At 50.5% G+C, this 25742-nt stretch overlaps 1 protein-coding gene across 5 annotated transcripts in view; it reads right to left on the reverse strand.

The window, feature by feature from the left end:
- GRAMD2A (GRAM domain containing 2A) overlaps positions 1-25742 on the reverse strand; it is an 81802-nt gene that overhangs the window by 34425 nt on the left and 21635 nt on the right. For all 5 annotated transcript variants that reach the window (XM_044979723.1, XM_044979721.1, XM_044979722.1 and 2 more), the window contains exons 2-6: positions 14736-14849; positions 13426-13483; positions 4489-4561; positions 3888-3991; positions 2127-2225 (exon numbers count right to left, since the gene is read on the reverse strand). In XM_044979723.1, the coding sequence (XP_044835658.1) occupies positions 2127-2225; positions 3888-3991; positions 4489-4561; positions 13426-13483; positions 14736-14849 (448 nt within the window). The remainder of the gene's footprint in view (positions 1-2126; positions 2226-3887; positions 3992-4488; positions 4562-13425; positions 13484-14735; positions 14850-25742) is intronic.

Below are 25742 nucleotides of genomic sequence, written 5' to 3' on the forward strand. Positions count from 1 at the left end.
TTCGGTGCGTGCACATAATCAGTGGGAAAATAAGTGACAATACCATTTTCCTCCCGAGGGCCCAACTTAAAGTCTTATTCCTCCCACTGAAAAGATGTTACTACCAAGCTGGAATTTCCCAACAAGGGGCTGTTTTCCATACTGCTTAGCTTTGTTCTCACATTTTAGTGCCAGGAGGAGGGGTGTGCAGAAAGCTGGCTGTCTCCAGAAGTTCCTTCAGCTTCATCTGTAGCAAAACTCAGAAGCTTAACACCCACTTCAAAGTGTCTGTTCTATTATAGATGTGTCCTCCTCTGCACTCCCCATCCCTTGCACAAACAGCGACTTGTTTGCTGATTAAGTGGAGATTTCATTTTTTGAAGCACACTAACATTCCAAACCAGGTTAAGTCTCAGCCTCCCATTCTCTTCCAGCTGCCATTCCCTATGGGATACCATGCCCAGGACAAGAGCATCTGCAGGCTATACCTGATCTGTCATTGAGAAGAGAAGTGGCTGGATTTAAGCAGAAGCATTAGAGAATTCTGCTCACAAAATTCAGATGAACCGGCTGAGAGTGCGGGAAGGTCACATGCCTCTTGATGTTATTGTTTCAGGAGGCTGAGTTCACAAGACCAATACGCAGGGACTTGACCGTGTGAAAGTTTTCCCGACTAGAAGGGCTGGGACACTGAGCTTTTTAAAAAGTTCAGATTCGACAGTTCTGCAGAAGAATCCCCACAGTTCAATGGCTCTCCATCATCCTTTCCAGTCCCTCCCCCAAAAACCAAATTTAAAAACATCGAAAGGTTTCAATTTTTCAATTCAAAACAATTGTTTGGTTTGAATTTTACTTCCGTTTGATTTTGAGAAGGTTAAACTGGAAAGCAAAATGTTCTGTTCAACCCCCAGCATTGTTAACTGTTTCGATTCAGCCATCGGCCCGAAAGATCAATTATTTCCACAACTTTGCTCTCAAGTTGTGCTGGTTTGGGCCTTTGGAAGCCATGGGGAAGAGCTGGCTAAAGCAGTGCTGGGGCCTAGGACATGGTGCTTGTCCCTTCAGTTCAGTCGTGTTCCAAAATCCCAGCACGGGGCTTTGGCTGCCAAGGGGCCAGCTGAGAGGAGACATCGTGCCAAGGGCCTCTATCATCTGCGCTCTAATATTCCATGGGACCCTTTGCAGAAGGAGCATCAGCTAGATCTGAACAAAACTCACATAACACAAGACACTGGGCATAAACCTGGATAAGACTCCCCCGTTTTTCTTGGGCGCTGGGCTAATGGGGTTGGCTGGAAGCCAAGAGGAAGGTAGCCAGGTTCAGCTGGGTTTCACTTTGTGTTCGTCTCAACCACAAAACATAATTCACAAGCGGGGGTGGGGTGTGGGGGGGGGGTGTAAACTGAAAGCAAAGATTCTCCCAGCTGTATTGTCTGCCCTCAGGCCCTAGCCAAATTCCAATGTGCGAATGACATTCTGCCTCCGCACGCATCCCCTGTGGTTCCAGTTGGGGATGCGAGTCTCCTCTTCATTTCCTGGCCTAAACTGTGTAGTGTTACTGTAAGCAGTTATGGTGCCAAGTATCAGAGGGGTAGCACGTTAGTCTGTATCCACAAAAACAACAAGGAGTCTGGTGGCACCTTAAAGACTAACAGATTTATTTGGGCATAAGTTTTCATGGGTAAAAAACCCCACTTCTTTTTACCCATGAAAGCTATGTCCAAATAAATCTGTTAGTCTTTAAGGTACCACTGGACTCCTCATTGGTTTTGTAAGCAGTTAAACTGCCATGCCCCACCCCAGAAGTGGCTGCACCAATTAAGGCCCATCCTTCATACCTTACTCACACCAACACACATTACTTTCAGTGGGGGTTTTCCCTTAAGTATGAAGTGCACGATTGGTGCCATGTTTGCTAAGCATTTGGGGATGGTCTGGAATGAGAGATGCTATGTACATTTAGGGTTATAATAATAGCTGAGTTGCCAGGTCATCTCAGCAATGCGACACAGAGCAGCTACCCATGCTCTGTTACATCACAATGGTAGCTGTGAGATGCACGGGAGCACCCTAGGGGCCTTCTGTCAGATTAGACTCTCACATGAGACCACAGCAGCTGAGTGGAAATAAGACCCCCAATCAGTTACCTTTCTGCTGGCATTGGTGGTGATAGCCAGCCCATTGGGCAGCAGCCGGGCCGTTTTGTGCTTTTTTATCAATTGAACCGAGACCACCGGGATAACCACCTGAAATGTAAAACAAACAGCAGGGAAACGCACATGTATTACAGGTAGGGATCCAACAGTGAGGAACGAGGGAGCCAACGAGGGAGCTGGCAGTTCTGTGTTCCATGCAGGTACTGGAGACTATGCAGTCAATGAGGCACGGGGCCATGCAGGGTATGTTTATGCTGCAATAAAAGACCTGCGGGGGGGGGGGGGGGAGGAAGGGTCTCAGTGCTCAGACCCGCAGCCCACCAGCCTAAGTCAGCCGATCTGGGATCTAAGACTCAGTGCCGTGGGTACTTCCGCCCCCTCCCGCAGTGTAGGCATACCCATGCTGGCCAACAAGGATTAAACATAATACAGAACAGCTGCCTGTTAACGGAGCTCTGTGCACCCAGTGCACTGAATAAGATGGGTGCTTTGGGAAAAGAACAGTATGTGATGGCCAACCTTAATTCTCACATTTCTTAACTTCTGAATGCTTGACTTTGCAACCTTAGTGATGGTTTGTTAACATAGTTCTGTGTGGAATTTCCTTAGAAATACAGTGAGCCAATCTCCATTACATGGATGTCTAATTGGATCCTGTATTTGATAGTAACCTAGGTAACAATCATTGGCTGGGGACAGCTTTACAGTTACTGAGCAGTATTAAGGATCACTGCACTCTGAGTAGTAACCTCGGTTTGAAAAGGTTTTTAGTTTATACATTTTCAATACAATTAAACACAAAAAAAGACCATTGTCCAATACCAACAGAGCAGATCTTTGTCTAGAGACCTAGATAAGAGTCCCTGCATTCAAGGGCACAGTTAAAAATAAACCAGGATGTAGTTTCGTAACAGAATAACTTCACTGAAACATGCTCAACTTTGGGAGCTGACTCGCATTCCTTCTATAAGAGATCTGTTTAAATATAAATAATAAATAATTCAGCTGCTCAGCACTGTTTTTAAAAGGAAGTCAGTTATAAAAAAAAAAACCACAAAAAAACAACACACACACACAAACAAAAAAACAGAAAAAAAAAAACCACAAAAAAAGCTACCTGTCAGCTACAGCATTAAATGTCAAATTACAACTCAAGCAGAGAGTTGAGAGGAAGATTCAGATGTTTCAGAATCCTCTAGGAGCCTTTGATCTTGAGGCACTGACAGTTTGAGCTTCTAAAAATATTTGCAGCGTGGAATTAAAAAAGCAACACAAATAAACAATATTTCTATTAAGAAGACTCAGAGGTTACTAGATACGTAGATGGCTCCCCCAGTAATGCATGAAAATCCCCCACCCCTGCTTATGGCAGGCTGATTTTGGCACTACAGCATTATTTAACGGCTTAGGGCTGGAGGGAAAATGCATCACTGAGGAGAACATCTGGCAAAGTAACCCTTCACGGGGCGCTAGGAGTCACATCTCATCCTGCTAAGACAGAACCTGGCCCGGGGGAAGAAATGGTGCAGGGGCTCCTGTCTAAGAGCAATAACATCTCTCTACGAGTCAGCGCTGCTGGCGTATGTGACAGAATGAGGTACGGGTCCATTAGGCCCACGTGGGACAGAGGTCAGTGCTAGGCAGTGACGGGGAAGGGAGATCACCGCCATATGCTGGTGCTGGTGTTTTGGAATCAGATGTCAGGCCTCTGCCGAAGAGGAAGTGCGGTGGAGAGCAGCCCCCCGGCCTTACCTTGATGTCCTTCCCGAAGAGGTTTGCATAGAAGCAGAGCCAGTTGGGGGAGATGTAGAGTCGCCCCTGGATGAGGATGTCTCTCTGGAGCGCACAGGAGCAGACTGTAACACACAGAGGTAGCATTGGGAGGGGAGGGAAACCCACAGACCTCAGATCCAGCCCCACAGCAAAACCCACAGAGCCCAGGGACATCCAGACAGGGATTTTCTCCCTTCCCCCTGTTTTGTGGACATCTGATGTTCATAAAAGCAAGAAACCAATCCCACCGTGCTAAGCACTGTCCCTCCCAATTAAAGCATGTGGCACAAAATGGACAAACTCCCAACAGAGCCTAGGCTATGACGATCAAACTCCTCAGCTCCTGACCTCCAGCTGGGACTCAAAGACTGATCTCCAGCATGAAAAAGCTTGTGTGTTAATCCACTATAGTATATTGGAGCCTGGTGGGGTTCTGCATTTGTCACCTTCCTCAGCCTCTGGTCTCAGCCACTGTCTGGTCATCCGTGGAACGGAGAGGGCCGCTGGTCTGACACCAGTGCAGCACCGAGGTTCTGATCAGAGGTCTCTCTACTCCCTCGAGACTGTCTCCACCACTCACCTTTCAAGACACTCTCCTCCGTGGGGATGTCCTTGAACAGCTTGTGGTACTGCGAGTTGTATTTATTTGGTGTCTAAAAATTAAAAAGACAGTCAGGTGGTCAGAGAAGCTACCTGGTAACCTGACTGATACACAGACAAGAAACATCCTGGAACAGGGGTTTGGCTTCCTTGTCTCCCCCTGAATGGGACCCATCCCAGATCCTCCTGCTCCAGAAGCCTGGGGCCCTGCCACTAGAGCTAAAGAAGAATTGCTGTGAGAGGTACAGGGTCTATGACACAGTGGGGCAGTTCCAATTTTAGCCAGTAGAGAGCAATGGTGCGCACTTACACTAGCCAGTTCCCTATAATATTTAGTTCATCTAGGAGATGACAGTCTGAACATTCGTGCGTTGAAACAATTTGGCCACTAGGCCAACCAGGAAGCAAATGTTTGGCCCAACACTTTAGCTTCCTCCATTATTAATTATTATTATTTATTATTTGTATTTCCATAGTGCCTAGGAGACAGACCAGAACCCCACTGTGCTGGGCGCTGTGCAAACACAGAACAAAAAGACGGGCCCTGCCTTAAAGAGCTTACAGTTGTACACTTGGTCTACATTGCAAACTTACGTTGGTATAGCTACGTTGCTCTGCCCTGAGGAATTTACAGTCTAAGTAGCATCTTCACTAAGCACTACAGTGGCTGTATGTGTAGACAAGCCCATGCTAGAGACAAGAACTGGCTATAGAGAGACGGGGAAGTACAAGGATGCAATGAGACAATATTGGTCAACGTGATGAGCAGTTAATCTAAGAAAATTAAACCCTTCAGGACATACGCTGGGCAATATATTTTTGGTCCCTTTTAAAATACTATGTAACAATAGAAGCAGAATTGAAGAGCAGCAGCAAAGGCGGAAAGGCGCTGGCCAGATCTCTGGATTACACAGCTGGGCCCATTAGCACCCTGGCACCACATTTATGCAGTTCCAAAGTTTAAAATGGAATTATGTGCAAGTAGCTCACTGCTCTCTTAGTGAATCTGGTGCAGAGAGAAAACCTCCTGAGGCTGTACAAAGATGATTTTACTCCTTAGATTAAATCCCTTGAACACCTGAGAAGCAGCCTCTCAGTTTTGTCTGGGCTGCATCTTACCCATGTGCCAATGTCTGTCAACCGAGCAGACTGCTCCGGCAGGGTCATAACTGATAGAAATACAGAGCTGGGTGCAGCAAGATCCTGCGGGCACAATAACCCACACACAAGAGGAGTGACACCAGGACACTACTTAGACTGTTAACTCCACGGGCAGGGGCTGTCTTTTTGTGTTGGGTTTGTACCGAGCCAAGCAGAACGGGGCCATGGTCTATCACTGGGGACCTTAGGCACCACCACAATACAAAGCAACTGTGAAACCATGTGGTAACCCAGGGGACCTTTCTCAAGGCAGATGAGCCATTTGCGCAATGCCACCCTCTAGGATTTATTAAGAAGAAATAAACGGAGCCACTCACAAGCAACTCCACGTGCCTGGCTAGGTTCTAAAGTTGGCCACCGTCAGTTCCTGGTCAATGGGCTCAAAGGCAGCAGAGAGAACCAGGAATCCGCAGAAACACCTGCCCTTCATCCACTGTTAGGAGAACACACCCACCACCACCACCCCATACTGGGCCCTGGCCTACAGCTACACTGACTGGCAGCAGGTGGAAGGAATCCAACTGTTGTAGGAGCCACCGCAACCTGCCAGAATGATCTACCCCGAACATCAGACGTGACACGCGGCAAGAGCCAGACGCACTGTTTGCATCAAGAGATGTTGTCTTCAGCAATGGTCTAAGCAGGGGTTAAAGTGATGGAATGGGGAGAGCTCCCCCATCTTTCCCTGGTTTGGTGAGCAGCACTCCCCCATGGGCTCTTTGGCAATGTAATGAAACAACAGGTCCCCCCGACTCCCCCTTTCACTCCACACTGGGACTAATATTCGTTTGTCAAGGCCAGGGGGAACCCTGCCCTCCCTCAGGCAGCCATGGGCCATCTCCTCCATCAACAGCCCCTGCTGATCTGCACTCAGTCAGCGAATGCCCGATCAAAGTGGCAAGCTGTAGCACCACCTGGAATTCCAGCAGAGAAGACGCCCTCTGACAGAGCCTGCCACCGCAGAGACAGGCAGTGGAGCCTGAACCAGAGCTGCCCGACCTGGGAACCACCACAAAGAGCTCTCGCAAGGAGCCCTACACGCCCTGGGTTTGGCATACGATCACAGCAACATTAACCCCAGACACAAGGAAAGCTGTCCCTTTAAGAGAGCTGGAGCTCAGCATTACCTGTGCCAAGGTTAGCTCACCTCTTCAAGTGAAGGAAATGACACCAGGACAGGAGCGTGTGACTAGACACCAGGCCTGCTGGGGAACACAAGGACAGCCTGAGTTCACTCAGAGAGGCGCTGCTGGGACAAGGGCCTGCGACAACTCTCCACAGCTCCTAGCCAGGCGGCATGTGAGACACCTGCTAGGAGCAGGAAGCCCCAGCTAGGAGGGCAGAAAACCTGGGGAGGGGGCTGTCAGCAACTGGAAAGACTTTTGAGCTAGAGGGATGACTACATGGCTGCTGAAGGACTTGCTGGGCCTGAGGAAGGGGGTTCTGTCTGGTATTCTTTAATAATTAACCACACCCAGAAGGGGAGCAGTATTTTGAAAACACCTGATGTGGTGGTTGGTCTGAAGCGAGATTGTAAGGTAAAATGAGGCAGCAGCAGGGCCCTAAGTCAAACTAGGCAAGTCCTGGCTACATATCCCCAGTGTAGAACTACTTGCAATTAAGGATAGATTCTGTTTTTGTTGTTGTTTTTAAACACAACACCCCCCATCCCCCAAAAAAGGCATGGTAGGCCCGTCACAGAAACAGGAAAGCCATAGTCCCTGCCCCAGAGAGCTACCATGCCAAGCAAACTGCTTGCTTATTACTGTCATCTTATTATTTTCCTGTATGGTTCCACCTCAATGGGTAGGAGGTTCCGACGGCATGCCTTCCCTTCCCCCTGCCTGTAGCCTTTCTAGACACTGAGGCGTACTCTGAATGCTCTTCAGCTTATTTTTACAAATATTTCTGTCTCCACATAGCCAGCCCAACTGCATCAAGTCTGCAGAGGTCACATTGCTCAGGGGTCTAGGATCACGTAATGAAAAACTCCCGCAATCAAGGCCCTTCTTCTGCTGTTTGTATTTTGTTTAAAATTTCCAAGGAATGTATCGGTGTTCACGGCAAACATTTGAAAGAGTGGTGAAAATTGGTGCCAAAAATTAAGGTCCTGGTTTTCGGGGCAAATATCAGGGTTAATACTCAGGATAAGAGGACAACATAAAAAAGCAACCCGAGAGAGAAGTGGGCCCGGAAGTGAGAGAGGTGGAAGGAGCGAAGGCACCGGCTCCTTGTGTTGCCGCCTCCATCTCTTCCACTTCTGGGCCTACCCTAGAAGGAAAGATGGCAGCTCAGTTCCCCGTCTCGGCCAGGTCAATGAGCGCCAGCTCTCCTTCCAGAGCGGGGAGCCACATCCAGGCAGTTCTGTAAGGACACAAGCACAGATGTACAGGTCCACATGAGTATCTTTCATGACATTGCCTTACTCTAGCAGACAACCTTGCATTTACACTCAGTCTAACTTCTTATTTACATAAAAACACCTCTACCTTAAGTGACACACTGGATTTCATTAATATAATCAGTATTTCCATGGACTTGAGTGATCCAAAGAACAGAGAAAAGGGGGGGGGGGGGGAGAAATCGAACAGTAGCTAGAATTTCAGTAACACACAAAACCAAGGGCAGATGCCCGTGGGAATAGAAGCAAAGCTCTCTGCAAACTGCTGAATTCCATTCACTCGTTCTCAGCCACTATGGAGGTAGCTTCTGGGACTGTCCCATGGTTACTGGAAAGCAGAAGCAGCAAGAAAACCTGTGTGCTTACCAAGGGCTGAGCAAACACAGGTACATAGTCACACACAGCCAAATAAAGAGCGGCATTTGAGTGGGAAAGCCCATTCAAAACCAGGACTAAGTCCTGATGGAGGCCAAAGGAGAGTTAATTTTTAACAAGATCAGATTTATTTCAGAATGAGGAATCACCTGTAATTTGTCTTTCTAAAGAGGGATTAAGGTGCAGTGGCACCAGGGAGGGTAATTCTGCAGGCAGGCTCCACCCCAGCGGTCGGGATCACATACTAAATGCAGCCCTTGGAGTCAGCTGATGTAACCCTGCTGACTTCAACCACCTGAGACCTGCCCCGCCAGCGCTGAACTTAGCTTAGAGGAGAGGCCCCTCCTTCCATCAGATGAGGGGCTTCCTTCCTCTTCTCTCCTTGTTGCCCTGCCCTGGGCCATGCCTTCCATCACGGGACCCCTTCCTTCTGCCTGCCCTGTCCAGCATTCATCCACCTTTACAAAAGCGAACAGGAAAAGCCACAGTAGTAACTCATGGCCAAGCCTGAGGTTCCATTGAGCACCCAATGTGAACATGACACACACACCTTCCTGAAGGAAGCTCCTTTCCACATACAGCCCCAGAAGTCAATCACTGCAGCATGTCAGACAACCTGCTGTGAGGAGGCAGACGCACATAATGCATCACCTGTCCCTCCTGTGGCCTTGTCAGCATTCAGCTGCGCACCATCTTTGACAAATAAGAAGCATGGGGCCCAGATCACAGACCACACTGTACCTGATCTAGATGAGAAAGTGGAGAGAAATTATTTGATTCATATTGTGTTAAAATGGCAATTCAGCCTCACCTCAACCAGCAAAGCTTTTGGCCAGAGAATAATCAACACCAGTGGTTATGAAGCTTGAACAATATACTGGTGTGTCATTTTAGGACCTTTTTCCATAAGACTGAACAAAAAGGGAAGAAAAAATGGTGCAATTCCAGGGCTGTGTGTGCCATGCCCCCTGCTCTGTTGGCACAAGGCTGAGCTGGGCAGTTTATTACCAAACACATTTGGAGTCAGTCAACCAAAGCTGGAGCTTAAAACACATTTGCTGAGCAATGTGGTGCTCCGTGGACCTCACTTGTCATGTATTATTTAGCAGCACCAAGGCGTCAGCTGTCAACACACACTAATCCAGCGCCAGCAGTTACAAGGCATGTTACCCCGTAACACATCAATGGAAAGACATCAGCGTTAACCTGCACATGTATGGCTCAGCACTCATCTACCTTCCCCAGAAGAAAGCTGGCTACCCTGCAGCGGACAAAAGGCAGCTCGCAGCCAGAGGATCGCTGCTGTCAGGCCACGCTGCCAGATATCCAGGACAATGAGGAAAGCACCATCAAGGAGTTCATGTACTACAACATTCCAGTGCTACTTTAGGGCACTTACATTAGCACTGTGCATTTCAGCAGCCTCACTAACAAACTCTAACCATTCTCCACAATGGCCAAGTCTGCTATTAGGTAGAGCCTATATAGTGGTGAGTGAGTGTGCCAGGAGAGTTCCCGGCTCAGCCTCCGGCTGCTTCTAAATGTAGCTATCACAAGGTTCCTTCTGCCATGTGGTCTGGCAATATCTCACGCCATGAAGATTCTGACCTGGCAGTAGCTAGCAGGGTACGCTTGCCATGAGCTTCCTTCGACGGGGACTGAGGCAAACTGCTAATTAGGGGAGCTCTATTTTGGACTAGAGGCCATAATGAACCACTGGAGGGGACCTGACCCATTTCTGGCTACAACTTCTGTTCAAAAGCTCTGCTTATATAAGGAGTCCTTTACCTTTAGAGATGCTGGAGAAAGCTTTCATCCCATAGGAGATTCTTGAAGCCAGGGTTCTATCACATTACACTGTTACAGAACGACTCAACCCTGGCACCTTTCCCTCCACCTCCCTTCTTATCCCTTACTTCTCCTCCCTGATCTACAGGAAAGGTGAACTGCAGAGATCACCCTCACTTGGTTTCTTTACCTGCAGTGACTTAACACCCCTGCTTGCTCTCTCCCAACTCCACATGCAAACCAGCTGCCTGCCCCTGTTGGCTCAGTCAGCTATTCGTATCACAGCATTGTGTCAGCTGGTATTTCTCCTCTAAGGAGCAACATCTTGGTGTCAGTTACATTCACTATACACTGTGGGTTCAGACCAATAAGCAGCTTTTAAAAACTATTCTCTTTAGTATTGAGAAAGATAAGTTCAGCGATGTGGTCAGCAAGTTATGAGGGATAGGTGGGGAGCCCCCAGGCCCATGTGTTAGACCCCCACAGTGCTATGCGGTGAGCAAGAACGGGAACCTAAGTTGGCTTGATCCAACAACTCTGCCTCTAAAGACATGGCTCAAAGTTTATCTGCATACTGTGCCAGTGACACACCATCATGTATGTTTTCTAATGAGACAGACTTGACCAATCAGCAGTCTGAGATGCACTGTCGCCAGATCTCATTGGCCTTTGAGCCAATACAATTATCTCAGATTTAGTGCAATTTTATCACCACTTTATTTAATCACCTGATACTATACAAGCTTAAAACGGAGCACTGGGAAGATGGGAGTTAACACCCACAGTGTGTCTACGCTGTGATAAAAGACCTGCGGCACGGCTGGCACAGGTCAGCCGACTCGGTTTGTGCGGCTTCAGCTGTTGGGCTAAAAATCACAGCGGAGACGTTCAGCCTTGGGCTGGAGTCTGGGCTCTAAAGCCCCGGGGGGGGGGAGGGGGGGGAAGAAGGGGGGGGCGTCTCAAGCTCAAATGTTTACACTTCTATTTTTAGTAGCTGACCCAGGCTCAGAGTTGGTGCAGCAGGATTTTATTGCAGTGTAGACATACACCAGCCATTTACCTACCACAGACCAGGCCTGGAAGAAGATTACAAGACATAAGGAGGAGCTGTGATCAACACTATGGTTTAAAACAAACTTCCTGCTCCCAGTGGGATTTCCCCTACATAGGAGTGTATTGCTTCCTCTTCTTGAGTATGCAGAGAACCTGCTTTGAGTGGCTAAAATGCTTAAAATGAGGCTGGGGAGAGGCCAAAGGCAAACCACCTATGTTCTCTGAGGCAATATAAACAATGCCTCAATGATATCAAAGTGTCATGGTCTCATGAATGGCCACCTTGCTCAATAGGAGCTCTAAGTGCTGTCCAAACACTGCAGATGTGAATAACTCACATTCTGGAGCGGATTCCCCACCTTGAGCCACAGCACAGGTACAGGGCCTCCATTTGTTCGCATAGTGATGAAGTGCTACCGCAGGTGTCCAGACTCATTAAGCCTAGAGCAGAGTAGCTCAGGGCATTGGTAAATATTTGTTTCCCCATCCTACACAGACAACAGAATTACTGAAATGTCTCTGTGTACACACACCCATAACCCTCCCACACACCCACCCCGTACAGGGTAAACTTATAGATCACAAACTAAATATACTGTGACTCCATGCTAACACGTGAGCATTGTGTCAAAAAGCAGACATCACCGAGAAAGGCAGACAGCTGCATGTGAGCAGGAGACCCTGTAAATACAGGGCAGGGGCTACACACAGACCCTCTGTCCAGAGGCTTTTCCCCTCAGGAGCCAGTCACACTGTTGTTTTAATAGGGGTTAGACCCCTATGTTACAGCGTGAAGCATATTCCATAGCTAAGAGAAGATCAGCCTAGTGATGCTTTCCATTGATGCAGAAATGGGTCTCTGACTTTCCGGCTCTCGTGCTCTGTAACGCTGCCAATAAACACAGACTGTGCTGCAATGAAACTGAACTGGGTGTCCGGCCGACTGGAGGCAGCTCCCACACTCTTGGAGAGAGGTCACGTTAATGACAGGGGCTGCAGAGGAAGGTCCACCAGCTCCAGGCACAGAGACGGCTGTGGTCTCTTGGAAGTGGGCTGTGGTGCAATGGGCTATGCTGGGCACAAAGAGGGTTCTGGGATAGCCAAGGCTGTCAGCGCACACAGACTAGCTCACAGTCGTGTTGTCAGGCCGTATTCTGCGTGCCTTAGAGGGGCAGCCACTTGAATTACCTTCTAAGCCTCTAGTCCTTCCAGAGTAATGGTCCCCAACCTTTTCTGGGTGGCGGGTGCCGGACGCCGGACGACGAGCCACCGAGGACCGTGGCTGATGGACAAGCATCCGCCAAAATGCTGCCGAGAAGCGGCAACGTCAGGAGGCGTCACCGCCAAAATGCCGCTGACGCTGTTTTTCAGCAGCATTTCGGTGGCGACGCCTCTTGATGATGATGCTTTTCGGCGGCATTTCGGTGGATGCTTGTCCGCTGGCCAGTACGTGGGTGCACATAAATGCCCGGCACCCACGGGCACCGCGTTGGGGACCACTGTTCCAGAGTAAGGTCAAAGGTTTCATTCTCTTATCCCCCCCTCCACCCCCATGTGCAGAAATTAGTAGTGGCAGGAAAAGGCACTGGCAGTGGAAATACATAGCCTCCTGGATTTGTAAAGGGGGAAGATACAAGTGGGCGGGGGGGGCGGGAAGGAGGGATGAGAAGAGGACATACACCTGGGCCTGCTCATGCCAAGGGAAAGGATGCGGCAGGTGCAGCAAGTGCAGCAAAAGAAGTTGTAGATGGAGGAGATTCCCAACTGGGGCTGAGACTATGGAATCCAGGAGGTGCAGCAGATGGCAGGGTTGGACCTCAGAGGGACAGCAGAGCCTCTGAAGACAGCATCCCCACCGCGTAGCATGATTGGCCCCAGACCCTGCTCCCCGTACGGCGCTTGCAGAGCAATCAGCACCCCCAGAGCAGGAGTTCCTGTCCAGTGATCAGCGCTCAGCTTAAGGCACTGCAGAGCCTCTTGGTCAGTCACACAGAGGTGCATTGCCCAACACTGACCCAGACTGGCAACAAGACAGTAAACACTTATCTTCACATAGCCACCCATCGCATGGCAGCCATCACCTGGGAGGCTGAAGTAACAGTTCAAATGCACCATGGGCAGCGTTTCTCCCCGACTCACCGCCTCTCTGAGACATTTCTTTATTTCTTCATCCTTCAGAGCTTCATTCAGATGCAAACTGCGAGAGAGAGAGAGAGAGAGAGATCCTAGTCAAGTGAAAAGCCATCCACTGGACACCCCACCCCTCTCCCCAAAGCAGACACGACAGAGGTATACAACGTAATGAATGGTGCTGAGAATGCAGCCTGGGGTGGTTAATAAGAGGGCCCTTGAAATTAAAAGTGAGGAAGTACCTAAGCGACAGGTGCTTCCTACCCTCTCAGGCCCCTGGTCCCTTACGGACACAGTATAATTAACCTGTGAAACTAGCTGCTGCAGGAGACAAACAAGTAGCTCAGAGGAATAGAATTGGACGTTTATATGACTCATCTGCAGTGACGCTGGCCAGGGTAACAGATATAATTGGTGTAAATGCTTGCATTTCAGGATATAAGCTGAACACTAGCTGGAGTCAGGTAGGAATCTTCCTCTCATGGTTCAGTAGTGGACAATTTAAGGTGTTATGCCAGGAAGCAGGTGTAAACCATCCGGCACTGGCCACCGCCAGACAGGACACTGGAGTAGATGGACCCTCTGTGCGATGGGATATAAATCTTTGCAGTCCCCAAAGTGGGGTGAATATAAACTACAAGTGGCCTTGGGACCCTACCCTAGATCACAGCGAAGGACCCAGCAGCAGTTCAAGGGAATTACTTGGTATGTTTAGCATCCAACCCTTAACTGCTAAGGTGGGATTCTCCTGTGAAAGGCTGGCAAGAGCTTCCTACCTGCTGGGTTTCATTTCACACTCCAGGGCCAGCTGTGATTGTTGATAGAACTTGGCACACAAGGAGAAGGGCAAATATTAGGCAGGAAACGCCGGCCGGCCTAGTTTAATAGGATTTCTCAGCCCTTCACTGATCCCCCGCAGAGCACACTGGAGTCATGCAGAAAGTGTATTTAGAAGGCCCTACTCCTGCTATGAATGTTGGGAGAAAGCTCCTTCACTGCAGCAGTCAACGCACCCAGGCCAGACGGCGCTAAAGACTTAGGCCAGGAGCTCTGTTCTCAGCACGCTGCTGCTCTAACATGCAGGAAGGTGGCTGCGTCCCTGGGAGAGGGAGAGATCAGAAGAGGTTATGTGGTCACTCTGTGGGAGGTGTGCTGCACAGAGGGCCAGCACAGCTCAGGGGAAGCTGTTCACAACCAGAACTTAAAATAAAACCCCACCCTGTGCGTGTCAGAGAACTAGTTAGCTGATCACAACCAACATGGTTCCAGACTTTAATCTGTCATCAGACCCTACAAATCCAAACCATTTCAGAGCTCACCTGCCATCCAGGGCATCCAAGCTCTTCTCCTTATGAGACGCCTCCAGTTTCTCCTGGCTGTGCATGAGCTCAGAGCTCTTCAGGGCAGCTGCTTTTTCATGCACCGGCTTTGTGCTGCAGACAGACACAATAAAACAGGAAGTTTGTTAGTTCACCAGCGACGGGATTTGGGGGCAGATAGCTATGGCAAATAGGCCTCTAATTCTATGGTTTTCAAATCCCATTGGCACAGGGAGGTTTTCAACATTTCGAACCACTTCCATTGGCAGCCGAAGTATTTTGCTCTGCTGCATGCAGCTGCTGATGGAATTATATGCAGAAGAATTAAGGCTGCTGCCAGACCCAAGCTGTGGACTTCCTAAAAGTTTGCAGCAGGCCTGTGAAATCTCTTGCCCTGCTGGCTTGCTAAAATGAATAGCAGGAGAGGGAAAAGAGCTGGAGGAAGTGAGCTGGCTGTTAGGGGAGTGTTTAAACTTGTAGAAAAGCTTATGTGGAGATGGTCTTTATAACTACAACGCAAAACAAGAGCTCCGGGCGACAGAAACCGCACCAGGTACCTTTATTTGGAGCTCAGTGGAGACTTAACTTTTGGCTCTTATTGGAGGGAAATGACCTTTGAGAGAAATGCTATAGGCCAGCTCTCCAGCTGGTGTCAATAAGCAAGCATAGTTCCGCAGAAGTCAATGAAGCTACGCTGGCTCACACCATCTGAAGATCTAGCTCAGTGGTCCCCAACCTTTTTCGACTGGCGGGTGCCAGATGACGAGCCACGGAGGACAGTGGCAGCGGACAAGCATCCACCAAAATTCCACCGACAAGCGGCAACGTCAATAGGCATTGCTGCCGAAATGCCACCAACAAGTAGCATCATCCACAGGCGTCACTGCCAAAATACTGCCGAAAATCAGCGGCATTTCGGCAGTGACGCCTCTGGATGACGCAGCTTGTCGGTGGCATTTCGGCAGGTGCTCATCCACCATCCAGTACGTGGGCGCACTTAGACACCCCGACGGGTGCCATGGTGCCCACGGGCACCACGTAGGCGACCCCTGATCTAGCCTGTTTCACAGATAGCTGGGTCACTTTTACAGCTCTTTCGAGCCAGCCCAGCTGCTATCCAAGCTGTCAATTCATTTGGTACCAGAGGAAAGGTTGAGATTTACCCCTCTCACCACTGCCTATTTTTTAGTTTTTTTGCATTTTACTGACATGACAGAGGGGGACGAAGCACATCTGTTTGACCAGAGAACTGAGACACACTTCAATGCAGTAAAGAGTGGCTGAGATACATACATCTCTGCTGGAATGCAAGATTTCCTTTGGGGATGAATTTCTCACCCAGCTGCAAGCTCCTATAAATCACCCAAACCACTAGCGATACCAGCCCCATCTACTGTTCCATGACTCCGGTCTCGGGCCAAACGCAAAGTAAAACAAGCCATTGCCTTCCCAGACACCAGAGCATCATTTCCAACAACACCCACCCTCTGCCATAAGCAGCAGCTGCCTCCCGTTCAAGTTTCTTATCTGCTATAACCAGGCTTATCATCAAGCAGAAGCTTATCAAGTTGACGTGTGCAGAATGAAGCAGTTACCAAACCAAAAGCAAACACTGTCCCAGGGCTGCCCGCAGAGGGTTATCACCTGAGGCCAGAGAGAGGACACTTCCTCTTTGTAGGGCTGGATAGTGCAGTGGAGTCTGGGTTCCTCCCTGCGACAAGGAAATCAACCAGACAGAGGCTAAAAAGGACCACAGACAACAGAGGAACGGCAGAAGCAGCACGGAAGCGGGTGATGAATTCAAGACACCGAGAGTGGGACGATGACTAACCAAGTGGAGCTGGGGAGGCAGCGGTTCAGGGGCAATGCTAAGGAAAGACGCTTTGCCAGAGGCCCTGTCAGGCAACTTAGATGTGTGTCTGCACCACAAAAATCCTGTTGTGATCATGGGCGGTGGGTATAATAGGCCAGGCTTGGTGCTGCCGCTGGACACCTGGGCCGCGGTGGCCCCGTCCTTTCCTCCAAGGCCCCCACTGCCCGCTGCTGCTGCCTGCGCCTCCTCCACTCCACCCCCACCTCCGGAGGTCCCTGCTGCTCACCACTTCCCTCGTCCCTCCTCCTCAGTGGTTTGGCTAGGGGAGGGGACAGTGGCTGTGGGGGGGAGGGGTTGTCAGCTTGGTCCGGTGCTGGTGGTGGTGGGGGGCTGGCGGCTCAGGATGGCACTAGTGGGGGGGGCTGACCTGGCACTTGTGGGGCCGGTGGCTCAGCTGTGAGGGTCGTCAAGGGGGACTGGTGGCTCGGCATGGCGCTGGGGCCGGCCTGGTACTTGGAGGCGGGGGAGGGAGGGGTGGCAGATCAGCCTGATGCTCGGGGTGGGAGCGGTCGGTCGGAGGGGGTGGAGGTGGCATGGCCCTCTGTGGCTGAGGAGGGTGGGCCAGGGCTCTTCCGGTAGCGGGGAGAGCCCCCCTCAGGGCATCTCCTGTTAGAGAGGTGGAATTTTGGGGTTCTGGCATGTGGGGCGGAGGCCCTTGGGCAGAAGAGGCATGGCCAGCAGGCCAGCCTCCCCAAAGCGAGGGTTCACCCGCTGCCCATGGTTGTGATCATTAGGTCCCCGCAGGGTTTAACCATGACTGGCTGACATGAGGGCAAGTCTAGTCTGCCCTCATCGTCACTGATGTGGTTGGCATCGCAGCAGCTAAGCCAGCCGATAATTAGGGCCCTACCAAATTCACGGCCAGGAAAACATGTGACGGACCATAAAAATCTGGTCTCCCCCTGTGAAATCTGGCATGGGTGTGCTTTTCCCCTACACTATACAGATTTCACGGGGGAGACCAGCGTTTCTCAAACTGGGGGTCCTGACCACAGTTGCCAACTTTCATGCAGTAAATGAGCACCCCGACTTTCACAATAAGCCAAAATTCAAGCTAATCCCATTTCAAAACAAGGCCAGAACAAGCCAATCCCTAAGCACCCCAACACTCCATGTGACTAGATCCAATGTGCAGTCTGGGACTGTGGTGGGCCCGCTGTGCACCCCGACTCTCTCCCCTGCTTCCCCCCCCCCACACACACACTTGCCCCTGCTTGCCGGGAGCCAATCAAAATAAAAGAAGCAACAAGCAACAAACTACAAGTTTTTTGGGGGGGGGGAGGGGGAGGGGCATGACTGGTCCTGACCCAAAAGAGGGTTGCAGGGGGGTCATAAGGTTATTTTACAGGGAGATCGCGGCATGGCCACCCTTACTTCTGCTCTGCCTTCAGAGCTGGGCAGCTGGAGAATGGCACCTGCTGATTGAGGGCCCAGCTCTGCAAGCAGCAGCGCAGAAGGGTGGCAATACCATACCATGCCATCCTTACTTGTGTGCTGCGGCTGGCGGCAGGTCTGCCTTCAAAGCTGGGCTTCCGGCCAGCAGCCGCCATTCCCCAGCTGCCAAGCAGCAGCACAGAAGTAGGATAGCAGTACCGCAACGCACAACCTTGCCCCCCCCCCAAAAAAACCCTCCTTTTTGGGTCAGGAACCCCTACAATTACAACACCGTGAAATTTCAGATTTAAATTGCTGAAATCATGAAATTTTTAAAATTCCATGACTGTGAAATTGACCAAAATGGAGCATGTATTTGGTAGGGCCTTACCTTAGGGTGATCAGATCACCACACTAAAATATCGGGAAACACTGGGGTGCCATCAGCCCCACCCACAGTCCACCCCCACTCCTCCCATGCTCTGCCCCCACTCTGCCCCAGGTCCCATCCCCTCCCCACTTGGCCCTCCCCACCATACCCTTCCTCATCCCCTGGCCTGTCGCTGGCTTGCTGCGTCCCTCCTTAGTCACCCACCCACCGCTCGCCTCTTCACACACACACACACACACACCCCACCACTTACCCCTACGGAGCTGACTTCCCCTCTGCTGGGTGGGTGCTCGCCCACCCCTCTGCCTCTTCCCGCCCCTGCACCACCCTTGCTCCGCTCCCATTCTACCCCCTTCCCCAAGTCCCTGCCCAGCCTCTTCTCCGCCTTCGCCCCTGAGCACACTGCATACCCGCTCCTCCCCTCTCCCTCCTGGAAAGCACTAAGCGCCACTAAACAGCTGTTAGGCGTTGGGAAGCACTGGAAGGGGGGAGGAGCAGGGATGCAGCGTACTGGGGGAGGGGAAGAGAAGGAGGCGAGGAGGGGGGAGCTTGTTTGGCTGCAATTTTTCCCCATGGGTGCTCCAGTCCCGTAGCACCCACAGGATCAGTGCCTCCCTCCCACTCACCTCCTTATCTGAATATCGGGACAAATGGCATCCCCATCGTACACTGATTGGGGTGTGGGACAAAGGGTTGAATATCGGGACAGTACGTATGGTCACCCTACCCTTACCTATAACGTTTGGCTGTGATGGAGGCAGCAGCACTTGCACGGAGAGACCCAGGAAGCAATGTCCAGCCCCAAGTTCCACTCGATTTTCAAAACAGAGAAAATGCTCACTGGGGTCTAGGCTGGATTGTCGCCATGGCAGCAGGAACACCTGGCACTATCACCCACTAAGAAAACATCAGGGCGGGGTCTGGTTCACGCCACACTCTCGATCTAAGGGACAACGAGAGGCGGCCCACGGAACCTCTGTCTGTACGGCAGCATCTCCAGGGCGCCAGACAATAAGGCAGAATAAGGGTCTGATGTCTAGAAGCAGCCAAGAGATGAGGAGGCTCTGCACACACACCTGCATGTGCTACCATCTTGCTGTCAGTAGCAGTGAGCGCTTGTATTTAACCAGAAACGCAATCCCCACGGTGGGGATTTGTGAGAACTGAACCCAGGCCAGCAGAGCTCCAAGCAGGCAGTGCTTCTGCACCACCCCCAGACAGCCTGGGCAGAGCCCCACTCAACATGCCATGCAGCCTGGGAGCCCAGTCACTGCAAGAAGTGACACCCACACAGCCCCTCCCGCAGACTCTGATTGGCCCAGACCGATTATTTAAGCCTGGAGGGAGTGCCAGGAAATTGTCTGTGCCCCAGGCAGAGCCCAGATCTGCTGCCAAGATGGGCCCTGGCCTTGCTCCTGGTCCCCACTTCTGCACCCTGCCCTGCCCTCCGGTTCCTGGCTGTGATTCTGGCCCAACCTTTGGCTCTGGACTGAGGCTACAGACTCTGGCTTAATCCCTCAGGCCTGACTGCCTTCGGCTCTAACCACTCAAGGTGACTAGAGCTTGCACTCTCCAGACAAGAGGCAGAGAGAGGCAGGCACGTGGGGAGGAGTTCTAAGGAAAAGGCAATTCACAGCAGGGTGCAGATGAAGCTTGTGAGTGGTCAATATCCATGTTAAGTCTGAATCGGAGACCGGAGCTGCAGCGAGCACTGGAGGGGGGGAGGGCGGGGAGAAGCACTCCATTGTGTAGTCTGCAGAGGGCTGGAATACTGTGGTCTCATTTGGACTACTTGGCTTGGCATGTGGGTGCAGGATGGTGTTGGTGCCTGTGATATACAAGAGATCAGGTGGTCCCTTGTGCCCTTGAACACCCAGGCTCCCAGGGAGCAGGAGGCAAAGGCAGAAGCATGAGAGAGGGGAGTCAACAGGAACAGCCCAGTGGGAAGGACGGGCAAAGCAGGCAGAAACCAAGAGTGAGACCTGGCAAGGGCAAGGCAGTGCAGTCCTGCGGGCAGGAGGGCAAGGAGTCTGCAGATAAAGCCAGCGAAAGGATTCCAGGAGGGGGACAGGACATGGTCAGAGCAGCAAGAGGGGGGAGATTATTTTAGCAGCTGACAGTGGGATAAGCTGAAAAGCTGAGTGTCAGGGAGGCTGGATAGGAGGTGGTTAGAGTGGCTCTAAAGCCACCCCCTCCCACACACACACTCAGGAAGCTAGAGGAGTGGTTTCTTTGGGAAGGAGAGAACTCACCCGAAAGGGCAAAGGGGATACTCAGCATGGCAGGATCTTAGCAGCAGAGAACTGGGAAACTCAGTAACATGTAAGCAGTGAGCAAAAGGAAACAGTGCCCGCAGGCTGCAGAGGGAAGCTCTGAACAATTCTGCTTACAGCTCTGAGCACACGGCAGCAGATTAAAGCCTGGGACTGGAAGCTGATCCAGACCTTGGTCTGCTGCGAGAGTGCTGGGCAGGAGAGACAGGGGGAAGAAGGAAACATTAGACATCGGGTTCTGGGTGGGGCAGCAGCCCTTATTAGGGGCCATTACCTTGGCGGATTCCCAGGCTTTCCCCCTCCGATTCGACACAGCACCAAACACGCTGCAGGATTATACACTGCAGAGCCTGGATTCTTCCTTGTTTTTTGTCGAGTGGAACCTGGCCAGTAGGTGCCAGCTAAGCTGGTCTCAGGGGATAAATAACCTTCTCATTCACCACCTCGCTCTTCCAAACCCCAAGTTATTGGGAGCCAGGGCAAGGTTACAACGGCCTGCATGAAACAGCTACCTGAGCTCCTGTTCTGTCACAAAGGGTCCTGAGCGAGGTCTCCTCTCTGAGCAGGGATAGCCATGTTCTTGAGAGACTGGCTGTGCCTCAGATGGTGCTGAGACCCCACCTACCCACCGGTCACCCAGCTGGGCAGCATGGAACAATGCAGCCAGTCATTTCGCTCAGCAGACCCTCTCACACTAGGGCACAAGAGTGGTTTGTTTGTTTAATAACATCTGTTCCTAATCTTTTCTGGGAACGTATGTGACAGACAACCCACCGACAGATGACACAGAGGGAGTTTTCCCCTTTCTGGATAATGGGTATTCGTCTCTCTACTGTTCAACATTTAGCAAATGGCTGATTTTTACTCCATGAAGCAAAAAAAAAAAAAAGAGGAGAAATTTAGCAACAACTCCATCGAGAAGTGGAAAAAACCCACCCGCTTCGGGTCACGCATCAGCGGGACTCTGCCTGGAAAGGACAGCTGAGTTCTTCCACGATAACTGGGAAGTCAGAGTGGCTCAGTTCACTGCAGTGCTGAGAACCATGCAATGACCCAGAAGTCTTAGCATCATACAGGAGCCAGTGTGGATGCAGGTATTCCAGCACAGAGCGTGACTTTGCAGCATGGCCTCTCTCACTCATGTCAGGCTCTCAGAGAGAAGTAATCTGAGTGACCTACACTCAGGTTGACTCTGCAGTGAAAGTATCTTCTGGTTTAGGAAATCCCACTGAGTGACTAATGAGCAGCACAGGTAACTTTACCCATTACCCTAGAGAGGTTTTTTTGTGCATTATCTTAATACAACCAAGTAACAACACACATTACACTCTCTACAAGAGACCTGGGCAGACTGGTGCTTCCTTGGTACCTTCCATTCCCGCAGAAATGTTCATCTTAGTAAAACAGACAGGCTGGGGCAAGCTCAGGGAGATTTAAGCATGTCGAGGGGATGCCTGGAATTTTCATTCTGTCTGTTGGTTTTCACCGCTGACTAAAATACAATGGCTCTGTTTTCAGAGGGTGTGCACACATGCATGGGTTTATGTCCCCAATTTACACACAGTTATCACATCATCATCACACACAATCACGATAACTGCAAATGACCAGTCAGATCTCTAGTAGGTCAATGATATGCAAAGTTTGTGCACCCAATCATGATAATTACACTCCCCAAAGGGCTTGCGTGTTTGCATACGCAATTTGAAAGTGGGTGTTAGTCATTTTAACAGATTACAGAAGACAGAGGCCAGGGCCTGTCTCCAGCACAGTTCAGCGTATGCTAGCTACAAAGGAAAGATGGTCTTGTGGTTATGGCAGTGGACTGGGAATCACAGCAAAACTCTTGTGATTTTTATCCCAAGTCTTGCAACATTTGGCATTTTTCGTGAAGCTACTGCTCCTGGAGTCCTGGGGTTGCTAAGGAAAGTTTGACAACATGACCCTAAAGGTTCAAAAGGAAAAGGAAAAGAACCCCAAATGTATTGTTTTCACAAATATCAGTGTTTAAGTCAATTTCATTATTTTCAGGGCCCAACTCATGATTTGTGAATGCCTGGGGTTGGCAATACTGGATCTGGGGTCTGTTCCTGGCTCTTCCACAGACTTTGTAAGAGTCCTTGGGCAAGTCACTTAATCTCTGTGCCTCAATTCCCGCATTTGTAAAATGAGGTAAGGGCCTGCACTTCCCAGGTGCATTCTGAGGCTAACTCCATTGACGTATAAGAGGCGATAGACTTTACAATGATTACCACCATCAAATAGCTAATTAAAAAAATTGCATTTTAAAAGGCGGTTGCTTGCAGAATTTCAGCCAGTGTGTCTACAAGACCTTACTGTGATACTCTGTATCTAGGGGGAACACCCTGCACCCCCATGTTCATCCTTATAATATGATTGTGTGGTATCCAAAGCAAAGTTTGTCATGCCGGGTGTCTTCGGAAGGTTCATGATGCACTGAGCATTGATGTTACAGTAATGTTATAGGTTGTAATTTCATGTATACAGTTATGAGGCTGAAAATGTGTCCTCATGGCTTAAAACAAGCCCAGACAAAACTCTCCAGGAACAGAGGGACAGTTCACGCCTCATCAGGGCATGCATGGGACAAACCTCACAGGAACAAAGGACGCTGGCCTAGGCAGCCTCACAGGATCTGTTGGACTCTAGAGTGAGTCACCCCCCTTCCCTTGGTCTACAATGAGGTAATGCTCACCTGACCCTGACAAGAGGGAAGAAAGAACATGATAAAAGGGAGAGATGTTTGCCATGCTCTTCCTCGCCTCTCTTCCACCTCCATCTACAGACACCACCACCAAGTGACTGAAGCGCTGATCAAAGGGGAGAGCCTGGCTGAAGGGCAACCAGCCAGCCTGTGGTGAAAAACATCTGTTTGTAAGGGCACTAAATTGTTAAGATCAGCTTAGAATGCATTTTGCTTTGATTTCATTTGACCAAATGTGACTTCCTGTGCTTTGACTTATAATCACTTAAAAAAAACCCTCTCTTTTGTAGTTAATACATGTGTTTGTTTATTCTACCTGAAGCAGTGTGTTTGGTTTGAAGCGTGTCAGAGACTCCCCTTGGGATGACAAGCCTGGTACATATCAATTTCTTTGTTAGATTGATGAACTCATAAGCTTGCAGTGTCCAGCGGGCATAACTGGACACTGCAAGACAGAGGTTCCTAGGGTTGTGTCTGGGACCGGAGATATTGGCTGGTGTCATTTGGTTGCACAATCCAAGCAGCGGTTGGCCCAAAGTGCTCAGTCATGTGCTGGGAGCAGCTTACATGCCAGAGGCTGTGCATGAACAGCCCAGGAGTGGGGGTTCTCACAGTGGAGCAGGATAAGGCTGGCTCCCAGAGTCGAGCAGATCACCGGTCCAGATAACACCAGGGGAACATCACACTTACTATCATGGCAAAGGAAAACAACCAGAAAACCTCAGAGGAGCCACTGCCACAGACTGGAAACTTTTACTGCAGGGGGAGACAGCCACTTCTGTTTGGCAAGGAGCAAACAGTAACTCCACACAGATCCTTTCTGCCTTGTCATTTGCAGTTATACATTAGCCAGCTGGATTGCAGGAAGGCACCCTGAGTTAGCAATACACACAATAGCCTAAGCAGTTCTGCTGGAGGCTCCATAGAAGGCAGCCAGCTGAGATCACATAGCTCTGCTAGCAAACAAAGGACTGAACCAGAAGAAAAGGTCTACAGAAAAACAAACAGTTCAAGTGTGTAACAAATGCAAACAGCTTTCGCCACATACAGTCAACAGCACTTTGGGATGCTTCCTATCAAACACCTGCCCAGTTGCAACTGGCACTAATTGGCTGCTTGGAGAGACACAGAGCAAGCCACCAGATGGAATTTCTTGGTCCCTCCTCCACATGGTCCCTCTAGGGCAGGGGCATGGCGTGTCGCTGGAGGAACATGGCTGTGACACGCTTATTCCAAGCACATGCAGCCACCTCCATTCAGCAGGGCCCTTCACCAGCAGTACATTCACCCACACATTGTAACTGAAAGGAAGTAACTGGCGTGGGTCGAGCGCATGAGGAAACGGCTCGGGCTCCGTAACACTGTCAGCCTTAAAATAACTACATCCTGCCAACTCAGGGAAGGGAAAGAGTTTCCAGAGAGTTTGTTGAAAGAATCCAGCCCCTAGGGATTTTAAATAAGGAAAGTCACAAGGACTGAGTGCAGAAGAAAATGGAGTCAGACCAATTACTCACAGTCACAAGAGCCTGAGATCAGTAGCGTCTTAGGGTAAGTCTTACCCTGCAGAGTTAGCCACGGTCTTACATCCAACCACCCTTCTGTCCACCCATGAAACCCTCTCACCTCAGGTTAGTGGTGCTTTTGTAATGCTGACAAACCCCGATCATTGGTGGGCAGGATGGAACCCGGGACCTCTGGAGCTTAGTGAATGAGCCTCTACCGCACGAGCTAAAAGCCAACTGGCTGTTAGCTAAGGCTGTAGAGCTGACTCGTTCTCTCTCTCCCTCTCTCCCTCTCTCTCAGTGGGCTCGGTGCCACTAGATGGGACAGAACACCACACCCAGAAGGCGCATGGGTTACACCTTCACCCTGGGCTCTCTGTCCTGGCTGGTGATGGGCTAGAGATCAGGTGCTGATTTAACTCGGGCTGGTAACCCACCCAATTCGCTGTGAGGACACAGGCTAAGCTACCCAAGTGCTGACAGTCCTCCAATGCCTCCCACAATCCTCCCTCCCGTACAAACCCAGAAGGATGGACGAGTTCTCCCACAATTCACTGGGAAAGAACCACAGAGCGGTTCAGTTCGCTGCAGCACAAAGACCCATGGGCTATGCCCCCAGAAGTCCACAGCCAAGCATAGCACCGGGGGACAGTCACTCAGGCAAGGCTCTGCAGACGCTGGGCTAGGCTAACCTGGCTGCGATCAGCCAAGCTATCCCTGCTCTGAAGACAGACCCTCAGATTATTGCCTCTTCTGGCTCTGAGCACAAACTCCCCGCCCCCCCCCCCCCCCCGACACCCACTTGGAGCTTTACAGGAAGCCTTCAGCCTCCCAGGAGAGCGTAACTCAGAGCAGCACACAGATGCAGA

The sequence above is a fragment of the Mauremys mutica genome, chromosome 11 (assembly GCF_020497125.1).
Source record: "Mauremys mutica isolate MM-2020 ecotype Southern chromosome 11, ASM2049712v1, whole genome shotgun sequence".
Classification (NCBI taxonomy): domain Eukaryota; kingdom Metazoa; phylum Chordata; order Testudines; family Geoemydidae; genus Mauremys; species Mauremys mutica.